Source organism: Callionymus lyra, chromosome 13 (assembly GCF_982586985.1).
Source record: "Callionymus lyra chromosome 13, fCalLyr1.hap1.1, whole genome shotgun sequence".
In the NCBI taxonomy this organism is placed as follows: Eukaryota; Metazoa; Chordata; class Actinopteri; order Syngnathiformes; family Callionymidae; genus Callionymus; species Callionymus lyra.
Window position 1 is genome coordinate 15,606,969 of NC_141830.1, and position 27,116 is coordinate 15,634,084.

At 37.4% G+C, this 27,116-nt stretch overlaps 1 protein-coding gene across 3 annotated transcripts in view; it reads right to left on the reverse strand.

The window, feature by feature from the left end:
- Positions 1 to 27,116, reverse strand: part of nrxn3b (neurexin 3b) — a 252,380-nt gene that overhangs the window by 133,411 nt on the left and 91,853 nt on the right. For all 3 annotated transcript variants that reach the window (XM_087806280.1, XM_087806279.1, XM_087806278.1), the window contains 9 exons: positions 15,772 to 15,975; positions 13,699 to 13,725; positions 12,757 to 12,876; positions 12,421 to 12,533; positions 12,087 to 12,355; positions 10,795 to 10,985; positions 9,713 to 9,886; positions 9,273 to 9,299; positions 7,671 to 7,790 (listed from right to left, as the gene is read on the reverse strand). In XM_087806280.1, the coding sequence (XP_087662406.1) occupies positions 7,671 to 7,790; positions 9,273 to 9,299; positions 9,713 to 9,886; positions 10,795 to 10,985; positions 12,087 to 12,355; positions 12,421 to 12,533; positions 12,757 to 12,876; positions 13,699 to 13,725; positions 15,772 to 15,975 (1,245 nt within the window). The remainder of the gene's footprint in view (positions 1 to 7,670; positions 7,791 to 9,272; positions 9,300 to 9,712; positions 9,887 to 10,794; positions 10,986 to 12,086; positions 12,356 to 12,420; positions 12,534 to 12,756; positions 12,877 to 13,698; positions 13,726 to 15,771; positions 15,976 to 27,116) is intronic.

Below are 27,116 nucleotides of genomic sequence, written 5' to 3' on the forward strand. Positions count from 1 at the left end.
AATATGTGTCTGTTTGTATGACCTTTGAGTGAATGTTTTATAACAGAGGGCAACTTTATAGATGTACTGTAAGTGGGCAACAAGTGAAGCAGAAGATCCTTCTGTACATTTCAAAGCATCTCCGGAGCTCCTGAGGTAATCGAGGATCTCCTTCATAACAGTGTTAACGGATCCAGATTCCTCTCCATGGAGCTCTCTGGACCATGTTGCCACGCTCACTATCCCAGCCCCCTGTATCTCGGACACAGCAGGGGGCCGTCCACACCAAGTCTGGTTCTACTCAAGGTTTCTGCATGTTAAAAGCAATTTTTTCCCATTAGCTGGGATGCATTTTTATTTTTATTTAATATAGTGTTATTTAACCCAAGGTGTGGGTCACCTTGACCCAGAGAAAACTCTATAAACTATAAATTAAAATCAAGTAAATGTATAAATCTATACATCCAATTTGGATTATATCATTTTGGATAATATTCAAACCATGTTTTAAAAAAAAGTAAATATTAATTATGTAACCTCAGCATAACATAACTTGTGGTAAGTATTGAGGAGTATCTGAGGAGACTGCATTAGTACTTAAACAAAAAATAAATGGTCCAAATATATAGAACATTTTACCGAGATGGATGAGGAACTAAATTTCTCGCTCCACTCCTCCATCTTTAGCCTTTTATTTTTCTGTCAGGCTTTGGGGCATTTAGGCAGCGCAGCATCAAATACATCCAATTATGGTGAAGCTCAGAGCAGAGAGATGATGCATCGATTGACACAAGCGACATCCACTCTTATCACAGTTCGATGATGCAGCGTGGTCCAGGCATCATTAGCCGGATGAGCCAGTAGTAGAGCAGTATGTGTGGATGCCCGCGGGTTAGGTACTTACGTTTCTAATGGAGCTCTACGGAAGGAAGCAATGTTGCAGGGGTGATGGCAAACAGAGAGAAGCGATAAACCTCCAAGGGACAACTTTATAATCTACTCAGCAAAGTCCACATGGCGGACAAATAATACAAGGCAGTGTCGCTACTTTCATTAGAGTATCAAAGCCTTCAAAGTAAAACACTGATCTCAAACGGTGTCACGTATTTTGAGATCTGGCCCCAGTCTGTCGGCTACATCGGCTCCTTGACTCTTTAAAAGGGAAAGTGAGATACTTTCGGCCGCTCTTTTAGGATATGTTTCAGCCTGAGGACAAATCATTCTCTGTAGAACTGTTTTGGCCCATTTCTGATTTAACTGGGATATTTTTAGCAAAATACTCTCTTAGTTTTTTTGCTCCACTTGTACGTGTTCTTTAGCCAAAAGGCACTTTTGCATACATCATCAAACCTTGCTTGAAAATGTTCTTCTGCTAGATGAAAAAAAAAAAGCTGGAAGGTAAGCATTTTACCTTTTTATCTTCCATGTATGAAAATTAATCATATCCTGGTATAACCAATGTTTCCACAAACGCAGACTTTGATATGCAAGATTGATGATAAAAGGGATTTTGGAATGGCCTCAATCAAGTAAAGCACCAGACCCTTTTTTTAAGATGAGCTCACGTATTATGAGGTACAAGGAGAAGGCAGATGGGATTTGAGAGACCGACCAAGAAGAACATGATCCTAATTTCTAAATCACTTTATGCACATTTATGGTTTGGTACGAAATATGCAAAAAAGAGCTTTAGTTTCACCCCTTGTAAACACATACATAGACAAGGTTGTAATTAAAAGTAATGTTAACAAATAAATGTTTACATATTTAAAATTCCATCCACACAAAATTGCATTAATGCTGAGGTTATAAGCTTGACCTGTAGTGGGAATTATTTGCCAAAATGTTTGCCCATTCTATCCAATGAGAGCAAGCTTATTTTTGTCAACGTCACTTTCCAAAATATGGAACAAGGTGCATGTTTTTCTTTGTGGACTGACAAAAAAGCAGTTGCTGGAAAAAAATATATAAAAATGTATCAACAAGAATATGAAAAAGTGTTACTTTGGAAAAAAATCTACTGTTATACATGTCCACAATCAAACTAAAAACCAGGTTTGTCCAAAATCTTTACTTTGATTGGAGTTTAAAGGCACAGCCTTTAATGACAACTCTCCCACAGACCCAATCGTTTTTATTTAAGCGGAATTAGAGAAGACATTAGAAAGATGCTACTTGTCTTATACAGAAAGATGTCCTTAGATTTTGTTGGAAGCAAACTATTTTGAATGGTTCTTCGAAGCCATATGGAAATCATTCGAATTGCCAAACTCATTGGAACATGTTGCAAAAGTAATTTTAATGTATTGCCGAACTTGTTTTTATTACTATTCTAGGCAAGTAGTACCCATTTACCCGAGTACCCATGGTACAGGTACTGGACATGGACTGAGATGAGAGAGGTCTTTGAACAGAGTTGGTATTTACAAAGATCAAAGATTGTTTATTAACATTATTCATCATTAACTGTTTTTTTTTAAACTGTCTTTCAGTAAAAGTTCACAAAGTGGGTAGTGTTTACGGAGGTTGATGCGAAATAAATGAGCACTTTCAAAGATGCTGCAGAGATATAAAGGAATAAATCGATGAGGGAAAAAACTACAGAATTACACACTTAACCCAACAAACACCTTCAGTCCAGTTTCAGCCAGCTAGAACTACTTATTCCCATTTACATAGACAGCATCTTAAATTATTCAACGCTCAATAAAACCTCCTCCAGTATTCATGAGCAGGTGACAGTGGATACTACCTCATTGGAACCAGCAGTGGGATTCTTTTTTTCTACAACAGTTTTTATCTTTTTAAAAATATATCTAAATTTTTGATTTAATGTACATTATGACAAGAGCCCAGTCATGGGCATCTTTCCTACATCGAAAAGGACGAATGACTGGAGGGCGGACGTCATGAGTATTTTCCCTTTGACCAGCGAGGGAAGCTAAGCAGTAGCTCTTTAGGTAAGCGGTTAGCTAGATGTAGGTCCGACCCGCTGACCACGTCTCTGAAAGTAAATTAACGACGCAGGGTTAAGCAGGAGCAAAAGTGTTGGTGGGATCACTGCACCGACCGACGAATCCATCACCAAATCTATCAAAGCAATTACTACTGCAGTCAGCATCAAACTGACAAATGGTTTTCTGGTGCCATTCTTCAGTCTCGGTGTGCCTATTCTGTTTGTTTGTCATGCCTCTGAGTGCAGAGCACTGACCTTTGCCCGGATTATTCTATTATGTAAGTTTCATAATTGCTCTGTACGTGGAAGAACGGTCTCCACTGTAGTACGGGACACTGATCTATAGAAGGAATTACATCGTCATTTATCCTGAAGCCAGGAGGCCATAAGAAACGGAGATTATTATCCAAGAGAAACAGATGGTCCTACAATAAAGGGAAGGCAAAAATGTTATTTTTAACATAAAGACATTGGTTCAAGGATCATATAAGAGAGTTCTTCCTAGTTAAAAAAAACATTGTGTGGAGTTCATGGATTTAAGATGTTGAATCGTTCTTTTTCCAGAAAATGTGCCAAATACTGATAAAACATCATGAAGGTCATGCACTGGCCTTGAAGTATCTTGTGATATCTTTATCATCATCTTTAATTTCCTTCATGGTGTTGGAGTTCATTTATTGCATGTTCATCCTAATTTTTTTTTTTTATAAAGCTACCTTCTCCTGACCAACAAACTGCTTTAAAGCAGTGGGTCAGATTCAGTGTTTTCATATAAAGTACTGAGATTTGAGACTGAAGAATCCAGTTAAATTTAAACTAGAAAATTATTTAAACATTTGTCTTTAATGTTTTTTGTAATCAAATGTACATGTGGGATTTGGCAACGGCACAAGAGATTTAGCAGCATTGCGGTACACATTTCTGAGCCCTCCCAAAAAAAAACACTGTTCAAACCTTACGTATCGTTTCTTTAAATTCAACTTCTTACTTGCTAGATACAGTTCCAGATGAAAAATGTAATCTTTCTGTCAGCCGCGGAGAGCCTGTAGGCTGCAAAAGTGTAGGGAAGGGCACCGAGCTTTGACGCTAACAATCCACACGGATTTGGAAACGGCGAGAGGCTGCTCTGGCAGAAATGCTCACACTTTACCTAAGTTTCTTCATCGGAGCGATGGACGGAGACGGAGTCGGGGAGGGCAGACAATTACTGCTATTAGCTGCGAGCTATCAGCGGGAGAAGCTCCTCTCTGACATCACTAATTAGAAATCTCTTACAGCGAAACGCTCGCTCTGAGCAGCCTTACAAGCGCACGAAGGGAACACGCGTGAACAAAGCATGACGCAGTGCATCAGACGCAGCTTGTTAACAGAGGCAGGGCTGCACTCCTGATTTAATTTGCTCAAAATACATATCAGGAAGTGAATGTAACACAGAGTCAAACATTTATTTTGTGTTTTGATTTCAAAGTTCATGTTCATGTAAATTGATCTTATAAAATAACTCTTTTACTAGTTCTTATCCATATTTAGTAGCGATCTGCTGATGAAGCTTCATGAAGGCCAGTGGGTGGCGCCATCAGTTTAAAAATGTAGTGATGTTCCATTAGAACAGTTCAAAACAAAAGGAAAATAGTGCAGAGACCGCCCTCTGGTGGAGTCTGAAAATAATGACACTACTTCATGAAGCTTTATCAGACCATTACTTATATTTGGTGCCCTTTGAACAAAATATGGCGGCATGATGGTTCTTCTCTAAGGGTAGATTCAGAGAGAGATGCTTTTGTTTTGTCCTGGTAAAGGAAAATTTGGGCCTCTTTGGTCCGGCTGCTGCCCCCACAATAACCAGTGTAAGCTACGTGGACAGCCCATCAGTGTGTTATTGAGCTTGTAATTTTCCATCTGCTGTTATTTGCAGACTTAAAACTGTCTCTATCTACCCAAGGTAGTTTTTTTTCATTGCTCAATGTTACAGTGGACAGTTTTATTTATTTATTTATTGTTACTGTTCAATGTGTTGAAAAGACAGCATGCCTCACCTTGACATCTGATTCATGCGACTGCTTCCCTCGGCTCTTGGAAAAAAAACAACTAATTGCAGGATATATCTGAAGCAAAAAATGCTGGAGTGAAAAAGACAAATCTCGTATTCTCAATTTTGCGTTGGTGTGGTTTGACATTTAATTTTTGTGCTGTAACTAAACAGAGAGGAGGGTGTTTAACTTATTGTACATTGCTGAGTGGACTCATGATATTTTCTTTCTATGATCCACTGAAATGTGCTTGTCAGAATGTTCGGGGCGAAGTACAGACACAAGCAAAGCAGTGGAGGAAAATAACAAGAAAGCTGATTTCATGCTCGAGGGATTGTATCTCATTTTCTCCCAGAGTCCTGGGCCAGAGGACGAGTGCCACCTAGTGGGGGGTTGAGTAAGAGCAACCCGATTCTACTTTATACTGTGCCATATATCTGGGCGTTTTCTAGGGTAGTTAAATCTTGAGAAATATCATAATAAAACTGAAACGGCTCATTTGAAGGGTCGCTACTTTCTTGGGGACCTTCGGTGAGTATTTGTCTTTTAAAAAAGCAGCCGCGCAAAGTAGTTTATCTGCTTGACATCACGATGAAAAACATGTTACACACTCAGCTCTTTGGCTCCTGAGAAGGAAATATATCAGTGTCGATACTCAATCGATGCGACCTACCTTTTAGTCTTGGCTGGCAGCGCAGGAAGGTGAATTAATGACAACATCTGTTCACTAATAAACCCATAAACACACACCTCCTTTCACTGGACTGAAGTGGAGTCTTCAGCCTGAGGGTTGCATCAGGTGATCTTTAACCGGACGAGACGAGAAGGACTGAGAGTCGAAATTTTCTACAAAAAAAATGGATTCCTGCGCAACAGTATGAGAAAGGTCTGGGTGATTATGGGATGTCAGCGCTCTCGGAGCAGCTTTTTTTTAACAGCCTCCACCACCTCATTAGTCCGGCCCAGCAGCTATTGCCCCCCTCTATTAACCACTAAATGAAGACCGCCAGCCGAGATCACTGAAGGGAAGTCCTAAGTTGTCATGGGGATTTGACACACACTCGCAAGACACACACTTCTATGATCGCAATCGGGAAGAGAGCGATCGAGGTAGAAGTCGATATCTCGCACATCAACAGTCAGTTTTTACAATGGAGAGCCTGAGAGTGGCGAGAAAATGGTTTCACTGATATCCTTCAGTGCAGCAGAAAACGGCAACAACAAGAGCCTGGATCTCAATTTGCCTCTGTTAAAGAAAACATGGAGCTTTCGGCTTCTTTTAACACGTGCACACAAATCTTGACAAAGGAAAAGGAGGAAAATGGAAAGTCTTTGGAGAAAGATGCTCATGGTGGTACACACAGGAAGCTGTGCTAAGAAAGTGCTTGCAGATTAGAGGCAGAAGTATACAAAGCAAAGCGTTTTTGTAAAGACTACAACAACAACACTAGCGTTTGTGTTCAAGGACACTCGAGTCTAAGCTTGTGTTTGACTCATTTGTCACGGCAGGAAAACACAAACAAATACGTTGTTTCACTTCGCAGGATGGTTATAATATTCGCCCCTTATAGTGTTGATGAAGCTTCATGAATCACTTTTTTCAGAGCCCACTAGATGTCACTCTCTCCTCTATAATATATTGATCTGAACAGCTATTGAAACATCAAATCCTTTTTAAATAAACGGCTCCGAATACTGACCTATAAAAAAATGACAGTTTCATGAAGCTTCAGAGTTTAGAGGTTTTGTTTTTCTGCATTATTTATCAATGAGATCTGGGATAAGGAAAACCAAGTATAAATAAACTTGGTCATTGTAAAGCAAAATGCATTTTGCAAAGACATGAATGAATTAAATAAAACAGAACATTTCCTTGTAGGTCCAGTTGGCTCTTTTAATATAAATACTACTCTTACAGTGTTATTTATACTGCAACTGACTAAAATGTACCAAATGTATATCCCTTATACAACAACATAATTATATGTATAAAAAAAAACATGAAGCTCTAGAATTCTGTTTTTAAAGCAGGGGCCTATTGAAACCCATCAGTGTAATAATGTTTAGCACCCTTAGTTTAAACATGATGTGAGGCAATGTATTAAATATACAATTCTGTGGAGAGTGACTTCTAGTGGACTCTGCTTCATGAAGATTCATCCAACCATCAGTACTTTTTTGCTAGTATCTATGCCATTCCCCCAGCTAAAATAATATATTTATATACAGTATCATCGTATGTTTTCATGCTATACATGGTATATGTGTGGGATATACATATTTAACCAGCTCATGCCTAGTATGAGCTGGTTAAATATGTAAAATATATTAAATAAATTGGATAAAAAGCTAAATAAATTGGATGAATAAGGAGTCAAGCGGGAGAGACTCAAAGTAGGACCCACTCAGTCAAGAGAAACCATTAAAGGTGGCTTAAAAATCTTTCTTGGATGGGACCCTGTTGATCTGGGTCGGGGGCCCCATCAGAGACCTGAGACATGCTGGAGAGACTATGTCTTTGTGATTTGGTATCCGCCCCCACAAACCAGGATTTGTTAAAGAAAGTATTGATTAAATAACTGACCACAGACGTGTTGCTGTGCTTCAACACAAACCGCACAATGACAAAGAAGACAAGGGTCAGGACTCAGGCTTCCTGCCCAAAGCCATCGAGCCGAAGGACGGTGAATAAAAACTGTACTCACGATCGTTGCAGTGAGTCCCGGTGTAAGACGTCATGGCGCAGTCGCAGGTGAAATTCTCCCACTGCTGGATACAGACACCCATGTTGGCACAGGAGTCATCCTGGCAGGTCGTGCTCGGTCCTGGGAAAAGTGATAAAAGACACCACGGGGAAACATCACAGGTTCAGTCTCGACATGTTCAGGTCTGAGAGTAAACAATGCAGGACCCATGCAGCGGAGAAAAGGCTCCCGATGGGAAGAAAGAAAGCAGTGCGCCGTGTCGCCACAAACACAAGAACGTCAATGTCTGCCAAAGTGTAGCAGAAGGAGTCAATATTGTGAAGGAAGTATAAGTCTTCCACTGTCTATAATCCATTTTTAGTTCATCTGTCTATGACGTCATCTTTCAAGTGTGGGCGACGACTGCGACGTGACTTTCTTTCATCCTTTCTCTCAGTGTAAAGACAGGTCGACACACATGCAACTCTCGCCATTCCAACAAGTAGTTTCTGGCGCTGCATTCCCTCGGTGAAAGAAAAATGGAGGAACTCAAAGTCAAGTGGCGATAGTTTTTCTCGACGCTTGAGCACAGACGACGTAAACAGCACTCTTGTGCATGACTCTTTGTATGCACTCTAGACAGACACCTGTAATGGGTATTCAAAGTCAGATGGAGAGTGTGTTTATTATTCTCCACCACGCACACACGCCGCTCTTTGAATACCATGAGGGAATGCAGATACACACACAGTAGAGAAAAATGAGATCTTTTCGCTAAACAGACAAATCTTTGAATCCCTGGTCATTCAAGACTATTTATGTCATCACGACGGCTCAGCAAATAAAGTCAAGACTTTAATTTGATATATAAACTAGTATTATGGTTCTCCAATTTATTTGCATACTAGCCTGAGCAAAATGACCTTTACTTTATCTAAAAAATCATCTTTACGAGTCATTTTTAATTAATTCAAACGAGAAATTTCATATAGAATTGTTAATAATTATTCCCTTTTATATATATAAAATAGTAGTTGGGTAGTGGAACCCCCTTAATTAAATAATTGCATGAACATATTTCGATTTATTTCAGATTTAATTATATAAAGAATCGGGCTTTGTTGTATTGATTAAGATAATCTTGCTGTTATGTGCATTATTTGCCACATAATGTTCTTACACTTTCTTATTTTTTGTATGTATAAATATACTTTTTTGTAAGATAACCTGGAGAAAATAATGTGTCACACAGATGATGTAATAATAATATTATGAAACAACATGAAACAAATATAATTTACTATACATTTGTATTTTTTGGAATTTTTTTATACTGTTTTTTTTTGAAAATTTAAACAAATATGAGTACTGTCATGTAAGAGAAACATATTTAGTTTTTTTTTAGTTTTGTGGTATTGGCATGTATCTGTGTCTATTTAGACAACATAAAATAATAAAAATAACCCCTGATGTTTTGATACCACATCACCTCCTTTTGTGACACTCCCGGTCAGAAATGACCCCCATAACACCTCCAAACACGGTTGTCATGGCAACACCCAGCATGCATCGTACACGGCATATTGTCAAACGAACGGTGAAACGAAGGGTTTATCCTTCTACCTTGCAGGTCAGCTTTGGTGAAACCAACTTTGATCGCAGAGAGAGTAAACAATAAAATCAAGAAAAGCAGAAAAAGAGCGGAAAACAAGAGAAAAAGTTAGTAAGGGACCAGCATTGTTACTCAAAACTTTAAGACTATAAATAAAATGCAACTTAAGTGGGGTTGTTAGTCGGGTAGGAATCATGGCAGTCAAATAAATATTTTTCTTGTATTAAAAGATAGTTTCAACTCAAATGTTTTGTTGTTTTTTAAGCTGTAGAAAAAATAAAATCAGCAAATGTCTTAATAGGAAGTAATACACAAGCTTGCCAAATACTCTGCTGCCCTCTAGAGGCCACTCGGGTCAGGTTGTACAATTCCCTGATGTATATTCATGTACTTTTGTTCTGTGACAAAGCTAACTTGTCATTATCAAATGAGAGCAGTCCTTCTATTGTACCTTCACAGCCACGTTCAATCTGTCCGCTCCGGAAAAGCGCATCACTGATGAGGTCGGGCAGACGTCCGTTGAGGTCGACCGACGCCAAACATCCCTGGAAACCCTCCCGAGACACCACCAGCTTCGGGAGGTTCTGGTACATGTTTGGTCCGAGGCCCCCAATGAACAGATCGCCTGAGGAATAAGAGGAACGATGTGGATTTTTTATTACATCGCGTTCCAAAGTATTATGCAATTATTGTACATTTTTCTCTGATTTTTTTACATAATACTTTTTTTTTTAACTGCTTAAGTAGATTCAAATTTTATTGAACAAACCTCCAATTGATGTCATTTTTAAAAAAATGTTATACAATTAATTTATTAAATATTAAAGGTTCAAAATGTTTTAGAGGTGTTCAATAAATAATAATAACAATAAATACTACTGCTATTACTACTACTACTACTACTAATAATAGTACTATTACTACTACTACTACTAATAATAACATTAACCATAACAATAATAATAATACTATTACTATTACTACTACTAATACTAGTACTATTACTACTACTACTAATAAAAATACTAGTACTATTAATAATAATAAAACCAGTACAATTACTACTTACTACAACTAATAACAATAATAATAACAAAAATAATAATAATAATAATAATACTCATACTACTACTAATAATAATACTAGTACTATTACTACTACTCCTCCTACTACTACTACTACTACTACTACTACTACTACTAAAATACTAGTACTATTACTACTACTAATACTACTAGTAATAATAATAATAATAATAATAATAGCACTATTACTACTACTACTGCTAATAATAATACTAGCACTTTTTACTACTACTACTTATAATAATACTAGTACTATTCCTACTACTACTACTACTACTACTACTAATACTAGTACAATTACTAATACTGCTACTACTACCGCTACTACTACTACTACTACTACTACTAATACTAATAATAAAAAATACTACTACTACTACTATAATAATAATACTTGTTATTATTATTATAACAATAGGACTTTAGTGGCGTGAAAACACAACATACCTTTCAGGTCGAGGTTCTTGGCTCCGTTTACATTCTGGGTGACGGATTTCGAGTCGACCTTGAGTGTGTGAGTGTTCGCCGCGTCTCGTGTGATGACAACGTTGTGCCACTGATTATCGTTCAGCTGGTTGTCGCTGTTTCCTTTCAGCAAACTGGGTCCGTTGCCGAGGTCGAAGACATAATGGACGAACCTTGAGAAGAGAAGACGGCAAGTGAGAGCCAGAACTTCCTGCAGCTACTCAGTAGTCACGAACAAAAATAGAATATGCCATGGAAATTACAAGATAATTGGAAGTACTCATTCTTATATTTAAAATATTTTACTACCGATGTAAATAAAGTAATAGTATATGAGACTTATTCAGGATTTCAGTATAAAAGCATCTTTATCTACATACCGTTCCACTTAAAACCTTCTTTTTATTTGACTCATCATGTCATTTAATGATTTTTTTTCCTCGCAAATTTTTTTTTAAAAATATATTCATATATGTTCATGGTTGAACAATACATTTTATTAAAGAGACACTAGGCTAGAGCTGCTAAAGATTTTCTTTATATAGTATATGTTTCAACTGTTTACTGTAATTGATTTTAGTAGTAGTTATCAATGTTTTTCAAAGTTGTGTAGAATCTTGTGTTAGACTTTAAGTGTCTCTAAGCAAAAACAAAAAACTACACATGGATATTTAATTTTAAACACTATTCATTGAAAAGAAAACATTAAAAAAATATTTACAAAGGTTTTCAATAAATAATAATAACACTAAATACTACTACTATTACTAATACTACTACTACTCCTACTAATAGTACTATTACTACTACTACTAATAACAATAACAATAACAATAATAATAATATTACTACTAATAATAATACTAGTACTATTACTACTACTAATAATAATACTAATACTACTAACAATAATAATACCAGTACTATTACTACTACTACTACTACTACTACTAATAATAATAATAATAATAACAATAAAAATAATAATAATAACACTCATACAATTGCTAATAATGATACTAGTACTATTACTACTCCTCCTACTACTACTACTAAAATACTAGTACTATTACTACTACTACTACTACTACTAGTAATAATAATAATAATAATACTAGCACTTTTAATAGCAGTTATCAATGTTTGTCAAAGTTGTGTAGAATCTTGTGTTAGTCTTTAAGTGTCACTAAGCAAAAACAAAAAACTACACATGGATATTTAATTTTAAACACTATTAATTAAAAAGAAAACATTTAAAAATGTTATTTGCTCACCCTTTCACCAATTCCACAGCGATGAAATCATTCCCATCCCCGCTGTTGAAGATGATGAATCCATCGGGCGACGTGGTCTTGAACTGGAAGAACATGTGCATGGTGGAGTAGGCCTGCAGGGTCGCCAGTCCCAGGTAGCTCCCTTTCGTCTTAAAGGTCACGGGGTCGGCGATGATGAAGCGCTGACCGAAGCGAGCGTTGAGTTCGCAGAAGTCAATGTCTCCGTTCTTGCACATGTCGATGTACTGCATGCCATTGAACTTGAGGCTCTGCGGGGGAAACATTAAATTGTTGTGATGTCCATCGAAACGCCTCGGAAGGTCGTCGGGCGTACCTGCAGGTGACCGATGAAGGACGACGGCGCCGACGAGACGAAGCGTCTCTCCGTCAGGATGCCGGTTTCCACGTTGTTGAACTCCAAACGGGTGTGGTCGCCGACCATCTGACCTGAGGGTGAAGGTCATTTGAGGAAACGTGAGATTAAACATACGTTATTAAAAAAAAAAAAAATCATCATCAAGCTTGTGATGTATTTTTAAAGCTCCAGTTGTTAACCTTAGGGTCATTTTGGCGCCACCTACTGGGCTTTAAAAATACGACAGCGCTTCGTGACGCTTTCGTCAGCATATCACTGATTAAAAAAAACACGATGAAGTACAAAAATGTAAACCTTCTGATACGTCGTCGTCCACCATGAGTCGGAGGTGTTTACCGCGACGTAGGAATCGCACCGAGTGCCACTCATCGTCGCTGAGCTTTTGTCCGGCGTACAGAACCTCAGGACCTTTGCCTGGAGAGGAGGTAGTGTTAGTGAAGGGATTGGGGGGCTCAGACACAAACCATATTTTTGTTTTACCTATTTCTTTAGCCAAACTTTCAGTTTGAAATACACAAACCAAGCTAGAAAGAGACTGTGCTCAATAATGATTACGTCATCCTTTTGTTGCAGTTCCAGTACCAGCCACAAGAGTGCAGTCCTATCACACTGCTAAGGGCTCGCTTTAAGGCTTCATCTTGTCCACCAACGAATTCCAAATACATAAATTACTTTATGTTATTAATATAAATCGATTGTATATACATTAAATGAATCATTAAAATTAAGTGGTTTATTTAAAGAAGATTATTGTGTGTATCCCAATGATAGGTGTAGTTATAATAACAATTAAAGTGTAGCATTAAGAGAAATAACATAACATAATAAAGAACTAGAAAGATGGCTATGTATAGAATGGGTTTGGGCTGCACTGGCTACAGTTTTCCTCTCAAATAAAGTCATATAACGAAAAGCTCAATAATGATTCATGACTTAATTAAAAAATAATTATTGTACATTTTCAGGACTGCACCTGGGAACACTGCCAACTGGGTTTCTGAGATAATTTAGGGGGAAAAAAAATCATTTCATTCAAACAGTGGAAAAAAAAGAAAAAAGAAGTCCACATTTGCATAACTTTGATCTCCGGTTATTGCTCTCCCCCCTCTTATCATATAAATCCTCTTATCAGTCGCACTACATTCGCACTCTTTTACATTTCACACAGGCTGTAATCAAACACTGATTGAAGACTACAGGAGGAGGAAAAAAAAAAAGAGAAGATTGTTGACTTACTGGTGTTACAGTTTATCCTGACACAGTCTAGATGGGGAAGGGGAGAATAAGTGACAGATGAAATTGCATCCTTCAAGGTTACAGCTGCAGACATCCAAGAGCAAAGAAAAGCCACCTTCTGGGGACAGTCACATGACGATAGAGGTCTAGATACCTTTTCATTTGACGGGTTACTTAGCTTAAAATTCTTGTTTTTGAGACATAAATTTGAATGCTGTTGGATCGGAAAAGCAATGTTGCTATTTCAATGTGACCAGGTAAGTCATGTGCTGTCAACCGCAACAGAAAAGTGGGAGCAAACCGCCTCAAGCCACGAGCACCAGCACCGAACAGAACGCCCTTTCCAAAGTAAATGTAGAGAACTATGTTTTTTTTTTTTACAAGGGTACTAAAAGGCAACCATTATCGGCCTTTGTGCATGGACTGGAATTCTAATTTTTGTTTTCCGTATCTAGCGCGGCATCACTGGTTTCACTTAAGTGTGTGTGTGATGCCACCATCTGCCGGCGCCGGGTGCTGTGGAGTTGGGCTGTTTGTCAGACGGGCCGCAGGCTCGGGGGCCTTTGAAGGGGTGAATGCCATCTTTACTAAAAGGTCACTAATGGAAAAGAGAGAATATGCTCCTGTTATGATGGTAAAATTACTGATAAAGACCAACACAAGCAAAAAAATAAATAAAAATAGAAGAAAATAAAAAAAAAAGTCAAACCTGATTGAAGAACCCAGACTCAGAGTCAAGGTGTATTCCTTACAATGTCAATGTTAATTAAGCGTATAATTGATTCAAAAAAAGAACATGCGATCAAGGATAACAAATAGGGCTGCATATCTATGTATATCGGGCTGTACATACAGAAATGTATGAGTTGTCTTTTATTGTTAGATATGTAATATATATGTAATTGTAATAAATCAGGAAATTTTGGAGAAAAATGACCATAGTAAGATGTGGAAGTTACCAACTTGTGCTCTTTATTCAGGTTTTTACCTGAGGATCCACTCAATCATGGTGTCAGCTTTTTCTGCCTGAGCTATGGCTACGGCTCTCATACATATGGAAGACTTTTCGCAGGTTATGTGTTGATACTCTCTACATTACTAATACAAATACTTAAACTAACACAATTCATTTAGTATTATATCTATGTCCCAAGTACTTAAACTAACACAATTAATTTAGTATTATATGTATATATATGTATGTACGTAATTGTACATTTTTAGCAAAGTGTAAACATTATCTTCAGGATTGTTTTAACTTAGGTCGGCATGATTGTTTTTTGTGCATAAATTCCTTATTGACTCCTGAATTATTTTTTTTTTTTAACAATTATTCTTTGGAAAACCTAACATTATTTCTAAACAGACTTTTTAAGCCTTTTTAGTAACTTCGCAATGACGCAGATTTTTCAAAGAATGATTTAATTTATGGATGTATATTTTTTTCTTAAAGGCAGGTAAACAAGTTAAGTAGAAGTTTTATTTTAAAAGGTTTATTTTCTTATGAGATATTTCAAGCTGAAATATGAGTTGTAATTCCAAATGATTCCAATCTAAAAGTAAGTATTTTGTCTAACAGTGATGGTAAAAAAGGATAAAAAAAGAAGTCTTTTGAGTAAAACTTACAAAAAGGCTGTAAAACAAACACTCATATTTGTCATAGACTAACACTGCTTATGTGCTAATGATTGTTTCTTGAACAGATATAAAAGCAGATAAAAAAGTCAAATAAACTCAAAATGATGAGTAAATATAAAAAAAATTGAATTGACAGTCAATATTTCGGCAGTTCTACATATGCAGCCCTATGAGTAATGATGCAAATGACTGTAAGAGATGTCCGGTTAGTTTCCTTTCATGAGAATACCAAGACAGAAAAATGTTCAGAGCAGGCAGAACGAAAGTCATGCAGCTACTGAAGCACGTCTCAAAAAATGAGTTTGTGTTGGATCTTGTTATAGGATCATGGAAAAATAAAAATGGCAAGATTAAAAAAAAATAAAATAGCAAAAAATAGAAGAAGGCGCTTCGACCGTGTCAAGGTCAGCCATCCGTGGTGTTTTTATACAATACCTAAGTTGACCGTCATTTTGACCCTTCCGCTGTCCAGCTCCAGGCGAAGCGTATCTGCTGACTCGCGTGATGTCGCCGCCATGAGCAGACCGAACGCCCTCTGGGACTTGAAGCGTAGTGAGACGTCTTCTGCCTCGGTGTGAACTATGTTTGGTATCACGACCTTCATGTACATGCTGCCGTCGAAGGACAGGACGGAAGCCTCTGTTGAGAGAAGAAAACATTAGTTATATGTCAATTACAAGAAATTGTTACATTTCTTTCTGTCCCAAAGCTAATAGGAAACATTTTTCAAACTACATTTCTAAATGTTATTTACAACTTCCACCATATTGACGAAGGTCGTTCATTTCTTCATTCATCTTTTGTATCAATATTTCAGTAAGTAACATAGTGCTCTAAAAATGTATTAAAAAATAAATGCATTAAGTGATCAGAACGTCTTGCCGTTACAACTGCTTACAAATCCCAAGAGAAGAAGAATATTTTGCTCCTGAGCTACAATTCTTGGCCTGCATAAGACATTATATGCATTTTTATAAATATTTTTTGACGCTTTATATCATGTATAGCAACTTATTACAATGTTGCTTAATCCTTATGTAGTCCGTAGGTGACGGCGAACGACCTCCACCCCTGCATATGTATTGACCTTGACTCAAAGACAACACAAGGGATACCACAAACACATTTGTTAAGAGTCAACAATTATAAGTGGTGCAATATATGCATTATAAATCCAGCATTTAGAAAAATAATGTCAATGTCACGACTGTGTAATTTGAACATCTATTTAGAATAAAAATATTCATACATCTGCACTTACAATTAATATTTTGATTTGAGACAGTACTTTTGAAATTTTGCGTAAGGCCAAGTAAGTGCACTGTCTTACAGTCTACTGTAAAGCAGTGCACTTAGAGAACAAGAGAAGTGCGTGATTTGAGACACAGCACTACTTTTACTTAAATTTCAGCACATAATAAACCTTGCAAACCATTAAAATCTATTTTTTAAGCCTTTTAGAAAGCTGAATAATGTTTTATGAATGTGCTCATAATTCATTATACTTTACACAAGACCTCCATAACTAATCTTTCCAGTAACTAAACAAACCTTTTTTTCTAATCATAGAAAATAAATAGACAGCAAAACACATTGTGGCTTCGTGAATACTAGTGATGGTAGCAGCAGCTACAGAGAACTTCACTATCCATTTTTTTCCAAGAACAGAAGGGGAAATAAAAGAAAAAGAAAATTATACGTTTCTTTCCTTTCTTCCTTGTTAAAGCAATCTATAGTTCCTCCTTAAAAATGAAGCGCAGAATATGTATTACAAGAAATCAATTGCAGTTTTATAGAAACGATTAGTTCACGGGGAAGCTGTGTTCCCATCTTTGTGAGTTTGGAAAGGAGTTTGCTGGAGAGAACTGTCAGATGAGATGAGGTCTCTCGGGGCAGAGACTCAGATTAAAAAGTGTATCCAACCATAAAATACCTGCTTCGACACCTCAGCACTTGCAGCCCAACTAATGTGCCACTGCTAGGCTAGGTCCTGGGGATGCATTGAGGCAAAAGGTGAAAGGTTCAAAAAGACGATGACACGGCAAGATGCATGCTGTAGGGTTTTTATAACGTTTATATAAACGTCCATAATGAGAGCTGGTTGAAGAAATTGAAGGTTGGACCCCATAATCAGTTTCACTGCACTTCACTTGAAAACGATTAACTAGGGTACTCTTTTTTTTGTCAGAATTGCAAATGCTATAGCACCCACTTGTAGCTCACAATCATCAAGGTTACTTCTCTTTGTAGCAGTGAAATCCATTCATCAACACCACATGTACGTAGAGTAGCCCTGAGTGCACTAAAAAAACCTCCATTGTTCGACTCTGCTTTCAACTCCATTGTGGTCCCGTGAACTCTTTTTCAGAACCACATTTTATCTTATTTCTACATCTACCGATACTCAACCAACATCCTGCGACACGGACGCGCACTGAGGCAAGATCTTCTAACTGAGGGCAGCAGGTATCGATTTAAAAACCAGGCCAGGAAATGGAGGGAAATAAAATAAAGAGCTAGAATTCAATCTAAAGCACTCATGAAAAATGGAAGAGAAATGGAAGGTCCTGCAACATTGAAAAAAAAAAAAAGGTTTAAGCTTCACATTTTTAGCCTATTTTAAATCACAACGAACCTTGAATTATCAATAATTCATGTTTTTTCCCTTCGCATTTTTAAGGATGGGTCCTGGTTTACAGGGCTGGCGTTTCCTCTCCCTCGAAACATTCTCCAATGTGGACTCCATAGAGAGGCCTAATGAGCTGGAGCACCTTCCGTGTCAAGTTAGTTGGCTCTGTCACAACAGGATAAACTGCCTGTTTGCTTGTGCAGGAGAGCACGTTAGGCGGTAACTCCACTCGGGGAAAAACTGCCCAAAACTCCCTGGTAGAAAACGCTTCAAGAATTTTAACCACAATCTCAGATAAAAAAGCCAGCCGGCTGAATCGCAGCTCAAAGATGGACAAATAATTGAAACCATGCAGCATAAGTATGTAGTACTGATGAGTTGATGAGGCCACATTAGACAGCTGACGCGGTATCACGATACAGTTTGAAAGGCTAGTGGATGGCACCCCTCAGTTTATATGAGGCCCGTGCTCTAAGTGCACTGTTTTACAGTACACTCACTATAAGATGGAGCACTTATTTGCGCAGTCGCATATTTCGACAAGGAAGTACTGTCTCAAATCAAACACTGCCGTTACAAACTTACCGGAAATTACTCGATAGCTTCTTCTTCTACTACTTTTTAACGCTGATTGCAACCAGCCATTAGAAACGTATCATCGCTTTTCGCCAATGGAAAAGATTCATAAAGTTGTTTTCCATTGTGTTATCATTGTTGTTGTGTTGTTTTGTGGTTGAATGAGTGTTTTCTCGAGACATTTACGCCGGTATCTGCTCCGAAGAAGTGTCGTCAGTGACGTAGCTTACGTTTAGCGATGTAGCTTACGTTTAGCGACGTAGCTTATGTTTAGCTACGTAGCTCTACGTCACCAAGATGGCGGCCATTGAGGGTGGAAAGTGTCCAACGATCCACACTAAATTTTCTGGCCTTACGAGTGTGCCAATTATAATAATAATAATAATATAATAATGTCTATTTGTATAGCGCCTTTCTAGACCAGGGTCACAAAGCGCTTTAAAGTCAAGCATTTCCCCGTTCACACACTGATGGGAGTAGGCTGCAACACATGGCGCCAGCTCTGCCATCAGACGCAATCAGGGTAAAGTGTCTTGCTCAGGGACACAACGCCACAAACTCGTCTGGAGCCGGGTTTGAACCTGCGACCTCTCAGACCGCAAGCAACCACTCTACCATCCAAGCTATGACGACATGTCTAACTGCATAGTGCACTACATTCTCGCACACTGCTCAGTGTGAACGCACTTGTGTACTCAAAATATTAAGTGTAAAGGCAGAAGTGCGAGATTTGGGACACACCAACGGTTACATTGAATTAGTAGATCAGAGCCAAAGATTGTAAAGCAAAGAGTGCCATCTAGTGGCCTTTTAACATTAAGCCAGTGTATCATTAAACAACCAATGTGGCATCATGAGGCCTCATCGACCCAACACTAGTAAATAGTAGTGATGGGTTGATGAAGCTTCATAAAGCAGAGTCATATATATTTTTTAAGGTCAGTAGGTGGAACAGAGGGCACCATCCAGTAGGCTCTGGAAATAAGGAACTGTTTAATGAAGCTTCATCAACACATCACTAAGAAATTGCTCAATGATATCTTCTGATTCAAAGTGAGCTTCAATTTGAAGTTCAGGGATGCATTTATACTCTATTGTGTGTTCAAAGATGCAGAGTTAAATTAGTCTTCAATGATTCACAATGGATTCATTTGTATAAATGTATTCGTAAAAGCAAATATTTGTACCTTATTTATAGCGAAATCTTAATTAAGAATCAACAATCAATTAAAGATTTTCACTCAAACTCAAGTTTAATATCGAGAGGGACAAATCACCTGACATACTTTCAGAACATTGCCCTGGGAAGTCGGCTGTGTAAGCAAGATGTCGGTCTAAATAAAAATATAATTTATGAAGTGATTGCTACAACTAGCCAAACTTCACATAATTAGGAGTCCAATTGAAGTGGAGTACCAAGAAGGAAGAAAGCTATCAAGCTACTCAGAAAATCCAGGACAAACTTGACAGCAGACTCATAAACACACTTCAGCCTTGTCCAAACTCTGCAATCGCTTTTCTTTCTCAAGGTTCTCTCCTCCGCTCAAGCATTTCTGTTTCTTTGTTTTCATGGGTAACAAAAGCGCGAGACTACTGCCATCTCTCCGATTTACAAGTATGTGTTACGATAAACAAACCAACACTTTTCCTATAGTTTCCATTTATTCTTTTTGTGTTTGTCACTTTTGTTTTTAACTGACACTCAATGGTTAGCTGTCGACAAAGCTTACCATGTAATACTCGCGTGTCATGAAAGTACAGACAAGGGTTTTGATAAACAACCTTTTTCCTGTTACCAAGAAATGTCCTATCCCTTCCCCTGTTTAATGTGACACACTAAGCTAAACAGTTGGTTTTCATTCTCTAATTTTTAAATGGTTGCTCAATTTCATGAGATTGAACATTAAGGCATCTGTGAGCAATAGTGTTCCCATGGTGCCCCTTGAAACCTTTTGTTGGGGTATGTGGAAAAAATATAAACTCTATATATAACTGATAACATGTATTGATATTATTAAAAGGCTAAGAAAGTAATAATAAAACAACGAAGTAGATTAGATAAGATTTAACTTAATGTAAAATAATGACTTCCTTACTAAATAAAAAGATCAAATGAATAAATTAAATAATACATCCTTGTATACTCAAATTGATTGTCACTTAAGGCATTTTCTTTTGCTTTTCAGCACGAAAAAAAAGAGATACATAATCAATGCACATGGTATTTGACAGTTTGCTTTTTAACTGATATCAAGGATATCAAATGCATCCTTCTTCGTTCTATGAACCTCTATGGAGCTGTACTTTTTCCTGTGATCCGACCCATCATAACCTAGTTTTTTGTTACGTTAATAAATATCAGAGAACTGATATAAATCAGAGTTTAGGAAACAGTGTCACATCGATTTTAAACCTCAAGCATTTTTGTGCCTCAAACAGGTTGAACAGACTTTACAATGAGGTGAGTTAAATCCAGCTTTATCAACACGTGACTCATCTCATCTGAAAACAAGAAACTGTAACCATTAAATCTGATGAGATAATGTCTAGATCTTTACCAGTGAGACATTTGTTACTGGAGTTGGAGGTAGATATGACAGCGTTACTACACTGAACAAAAATATAAATGCAACACAATATCAAGATGCTGATTAGAAAGCATGATTATTGCACAATAAAAGGCCACTTTAAAATGTTCCATTGGATCACACAGCACCATTCCACAGATGTCGCAAGTTTTGAGGGAGCGTGCAATTGGCATGTTGGTAGCATGAATGACCACCAGAGCCGTGGCTGTAAAATTAAAATGAATTTCTCTACCATAAGCCTTCTCCAAAGGTGTTTCAGAGAATTTGGCAGTACATACAACTTCCACATCCAGCATGTTCACCTCCAAGATCGTCTGAGACAACATGCCACACCTGTGAGGTGGGATGGATGAGCTCGGCATAGGAGAAGTGCTCACTATCACAGATTTATTAACAATATTTGAGAGAAATGGTTATTTTGTGTTTGTAGAAAATGTTTTAGATCTTGGAGTAAAAAAGATGGGAGCAACCAGAGCAAGGACAAGAACTAAAATAACAGAGACCAAGAAGAACAAGAAGAACAAGAAGAACAAGAAGAACAAGAAGAACAAGAAGAACAAGAAGAACAAGAAGAACAAGAAGAACAAGAAGAACAAGAAGAACAAGAAGAACAAGAAGAACAAGAATGTGATGTCAAACTACACACATGCTTATCAATGGGAAATGTAACAGAACTTTTATTTGATGTCTTTTTTTTCTTTTTAATTGGTGACATGCACTTATTTTGAAACATTGATTTTATTGGTCGTTGGTATCATGAATGTTGGCTCTTTATGTTGGACTTTCCGACATCCTTAAGAGCACGTGGAATAAGAGCAGCCAGTCTAGTTTTACTCCTCCACACCGATGATGTTATGCTAATCTGTCTCCAACGTGGGAAGGTTTTTTGTTTTTTTTGCAGTTATCTTTCACAGGATGTTCACAATCGCCACAACCAGAGCACCGTGATTAGAAACGAGGGGAAACAAATAGGGTTGATGATGAATCATTTGGATGAACGCCATTCCAGAACCATGGGGGGGCAGCAGAGATAAAGAGAGCCCGGCAGAATGCACCAATGTTGAGAGGAAAATAGGGGGTGAGTAGAGAAAGAAGTAAACGTTAAACCAAATAATGCTGAAAAATCACAAGCATGACATGTGACGCAGAAACAAGGTTACAAGGTAACGGACCTTCATGTGTGTGTGCGATTATTAAATAGCATATGACTAGGAAAAAAAACTAATTTTTGTCAAGAGTTTGTGTTGAAGTAGAAGTGAGTGGAACATAGTGGTCTCCTGGTCTCGCCTTGAAGCCCCTGCTTCTGTGAAATTCTGGCGACTTGTCAATTTCTCAGATGGACGAGCACTGAAGGCTTGATTTCCTCCGCGAGCCCTCCCTCAGCACAGAAATGTCATGAGAAGATGTCATGCTTGTGTCTGTGACGCCTTTTACGAAAGAAGACACGGCAAAACATGTGATGGCTGCGGCACATTCTCTACCTCTCCGTCCATGGCTCTGCATAATGTGCAACAATGCAAGTCAGGATTTATGTAACCCGGCGCGGCATCTCAGAACACATTTAATTACAAACGGGGATTAGAGAGCGACTGCGGAATGTTCCAAGCCAGAGCGTAACTGAAATGAGCAGATTGTTTTTAAAGTCAAGACAGATCTGTTCTTCTCGTGGGCAAACGTTATCACTCAAATCTCTCTCTCTTGCTGCATTCATAACAAAATAGTCAACGTTTCCACTCCACCACTCTCCGTCAGTATTTTCACTCAAATGAACAGCTCCAAGTGGGTCAATGGTTGGGTTTTCCACTTCACTTTTTTTGCAAAATAAAGGCAATATTTCCAAGGGTTTGACAAAAGTGCTTTGGATGTGTTTCCATTTAAGGTTGTGTTTCGGGCAGTAGGCTTGTAACGTTTGTGAAATCGAAACTCAACTGCTGAAAACCTGGATTTCTACTGACTAATATTTCAGTTATAATTGTCTTAAGAATAGTGAAAAGTCATGTGTCATATTCTTATGTTCGTAGAGACAAAAATATGTAATTAGATTTGGTATTTACTGACTCCTAATATTTTACATTTTGTTTGGTAAATGTCGGTTTATTCACTTATTTGACAATTCGATGAGCCTTTTTTATAGACAATATCATGCATTTGTTTTCAGTATATATTAAAACACTACTATTATATAACTATACTTTTTCAATCAATTAGCGTTTGTTGTTAATTGTCTAATACTATATGTGTAACACAGAGGATCGAACTGAATGTGCTCAATGGTGATCAAAACTAGAGATGATGTGCAAATGAAGCTCCAAGAAGCAGTATCATGTTGTTTAGAGATCAATAGGTGGCGCCATCACTTTTAAAATGATGTGATGTTTCATTAGGGCAGTTGTTTAAAACGAAGGAAAATAGTGCAGAGACCGCCATCTAGTGGACTCTGAAAATAATGGCACTGCTTCATGAAGCTTTATTAGACCATCACTACTCAAGGCATGTATAATAATTAAGTAAAGAAACAGAGTTAAAGTATATACCGTGTAGTTAAAGTTTTAAATAAAGTTTTTTTTACATGTAGAGATATCAAAGAAAAATGATGAAAATGAAATAAAAACGGATTGAACTGTGTCCTCACCTCTTGAGTGTGTTCATTATTTTTATAATCATCATTTATGATTAAGACTAGTTTTGTAACTAGTTGTGTAACTCAATTTTATTTAATAATTACAATTCTATTTTTCTAACTAATGTGTCAGAGTCAGATTCAAAAAAGGTGTGTGAGGAGTATTTCATTATCTTCTTGTTAAAAAATGTAATGTTTGTATTCACAAAAAGACGTGGGTAGGCAAGTGCAGGATGTTTGTCGATATTTGCTGTAGTACGGCTCTTAACTCACTCAGATCTCCTGCTTATTTGCCCAGTCATCATGCACTGAAATACATGGAGCAAGAAGATGAGACGTTAAAAGAAAATAAATCACATGAGGAACAACAGCTGCCTGGTTAGCAACCAAAGTAAACACTGGGGGCTTTACTTTTAGTCTTTATTGCCATCATCAATGGTGCAAAGTTGTTAATTATTCAGTTATAGTTTTCAGCCAAAGCCAGTATAGTATTACAAAATCTTCTACTGTGGACACAAATGTCCTCTTCATACGTAGTGTTCCTTCAGGGAAATGTAAACATTCTGCAGCTACCAGAATTAAGATTCAATCTAGATCACATTCTATCACCAGACTGCCGCTCTCTTAATCTATCATTTCTGCAAATGGAGAAGAAAAGCCTGAAACTGCGCTGAATATGAATCGAGAAATAGGAACGGGAAGAAAACACACCTGTCCTGCAGCAATTGCTCTGCTTTTGTGGAGATGAGGAATCAGAAAAAAAACCTCCCCAAACAGAGGGGTTTGATAACTCCGATTTTACTGGGCTCATTATTTTTCTGCATATAAAAGTGCACACCGAGGCTTTTCCCACTAACAATGCAATATGGTTTTGGCTTACAAATGAAATAGGATTAATTTAGTATAACTCCCAAGGCTGCACAAATGCAAGAGAAATACGCACAGCGAAGAAGGAATGCATACGTGCAGATGAGGAATCATGACAATCGTAGAGCAAAGCTACAGTTTGAATGAGACAAGCCTTTAAAGGCACTTCATTTATTATTCACGACTAATAGCTTGATAAGTTTAAACGAGCTTCTGGGAATGTTGTAAGCATTTTAAACATCTTTTAAAACAGAAAATGTGATTCGTTTTAACACTAAATGAATGTAAAGAAATGTGTTTAAGTAAGTGTTTTAAAGGAGCATAGATAACGCATAGACAACCAGTATATACAGCATATACATACATGTTATGTTGTTATATATTCAGTGTGTTGTGCCCTGTAATAATTGGTATCTGACCTCTCAAATTTATTCACGAGTAGGCATGACTCGCAATCATTCTCGGGACTACCACGGGACTTGAGGATTAAGGAGACTTTCAGCAAGATCAAGATGTTTTCCGGCTTTTGCCATTCAAAGATGAAGACAAGAATACCAATTGTGTTACTCTATCACTCCTCTGAACCTGGTGCGACGCTCTCATCTGAATGTAAATGGGTGTGAAGACGATAAGAATGTCTTTGGTGAGCACGGGAAATAACAGTTTTTTTGAGCCCCTGTTAAATTAATATCTTTAATCAAGATATGATGATAAATAACTTATCGTGGTGAAATCAAAGCAACTTATACAATTATGGATATATTAGGGAAATATTTAAGTAACATTTTGCTTGACAAACCTTATAGATTATTCAATTGCATTGGACAGTATTATTTATGCATACATTTTGGATTTGCACAATTTCAGACTTCATCTTCCGAGGGAGTCATCACATTTAGGCCCACACTCCATAGGTAAGAGTAGGAAATCTAGATCAACCAGTGTATTGTTGATGTTGACAAAACTGTTTTTTTTTATTCAATTTTATTGATAATAGACTAATTATAGATGGAATCATACATGATTTGGCATTCACTTTATATATAATTATTATTAACAGATGTGATATAAGCTCCTTTGAGAAAACAGTTTTAAAGGAATATCGTCCTATTAAAGGCCCTATACAATATTTTAAAAATATTGTTTCTGAATCCCCCTAGTGTCACTGCTATAGTGTAAATTATCTGTTCTATCGCTGCCATTTTATTGTGAGTACCTCTAAATGCTGCCAAAGCAGTTTGATGGTCACTTGGTCACTCACAGAGTCTCTGGGTGGGAGGTAAATCCAAAGTTAAGTAATAAAAAACCTTTTTTAATAACAGCTACAGCTACTGCATGGGTCACACCTGTTCAAACTTAAACCAAAAATTACACAAATCATGAAGTTTATGTTATTTCCAAATTAAATATGTCCAAATATGTTGTTGCTTAAACAAGTTGATTTTTCAGGTTAATATCAACTTTACATTATTGAAGTGTTAATGAAGCTTCATGAAGCGTTGGCTTTATTTTCAGAGACCACTAGGAGTTGCTCTCTCTTAAAAAATCTATTACTCAAAACAGCTATTTTATTAAATTACCTCAGATTTTTTAATTAAGATGGCCACCTACTGGGCACTAAAAATATGACACTGCTTCATGAAGCTTCATTAGCACATTACTACTTTATAGTAAGTTATTAAAACAAACCAATACAACAAACTCATTTAAGCCACTTGTACTCGCAATCTTTTTTTGGTCGCTACCCACCGCTCAGACGGACTAGTATCTTAACACCTTTTTCTTTACTGCTTAACTTTTCAACACCAACAGATCGATCCGCTCTATTCCTTCCTCCCTCATGAAAAATACCCCGAGGGACCTGAACTTCTCCCCTCTGCCTTGATTTTCATCCCCATCACGTAAAGGAAATTCCAACTTGTTCCGGCTGAGAATCATGGGCTCAGATTTGGAGGTGCTAATTGTATCCCTATGTCTTCATCAGTTCATTAAGATAACTTAAAAAAGGAGCAGAATAACCTTGGCAAGCATGACCAGAATGTGGCCAACATGCATCAGTAGCCACTTTGTTTAGAAAGAGTTTTTTTTCTGTGTTGTTTTTATATTTTTTACTTAATATCTAAAGTAATTTGCAATTTTGACACATCTTTGACAAACATCACACGATTCCTGGCAGTTAACGAGGACGTCAAGTTATTAGTTTCAGTGCATTTCCAGAAAAACTGTTGAGAGAACGGAAACAACTTGCCATGGGATTTATATACAGTAGATACACAACTTTTGTTTTCCCGGAGAATATAAGTACGGGACAGCGAACGTATTGATCCAGAATGGACACACTTCCTGCCTCGAGCGCTGGCTTGTCGTCATCACAGCCCCTCTTTACTGACAGCTGGGGAAACACAAGCACTTACTGTACGTGGGCGGTGGCATCTTGTCAGGGAAAACGCAATATGCATTAGACACAATCCAATCTGTCTCCAGTGGATTGTTGTGTGTG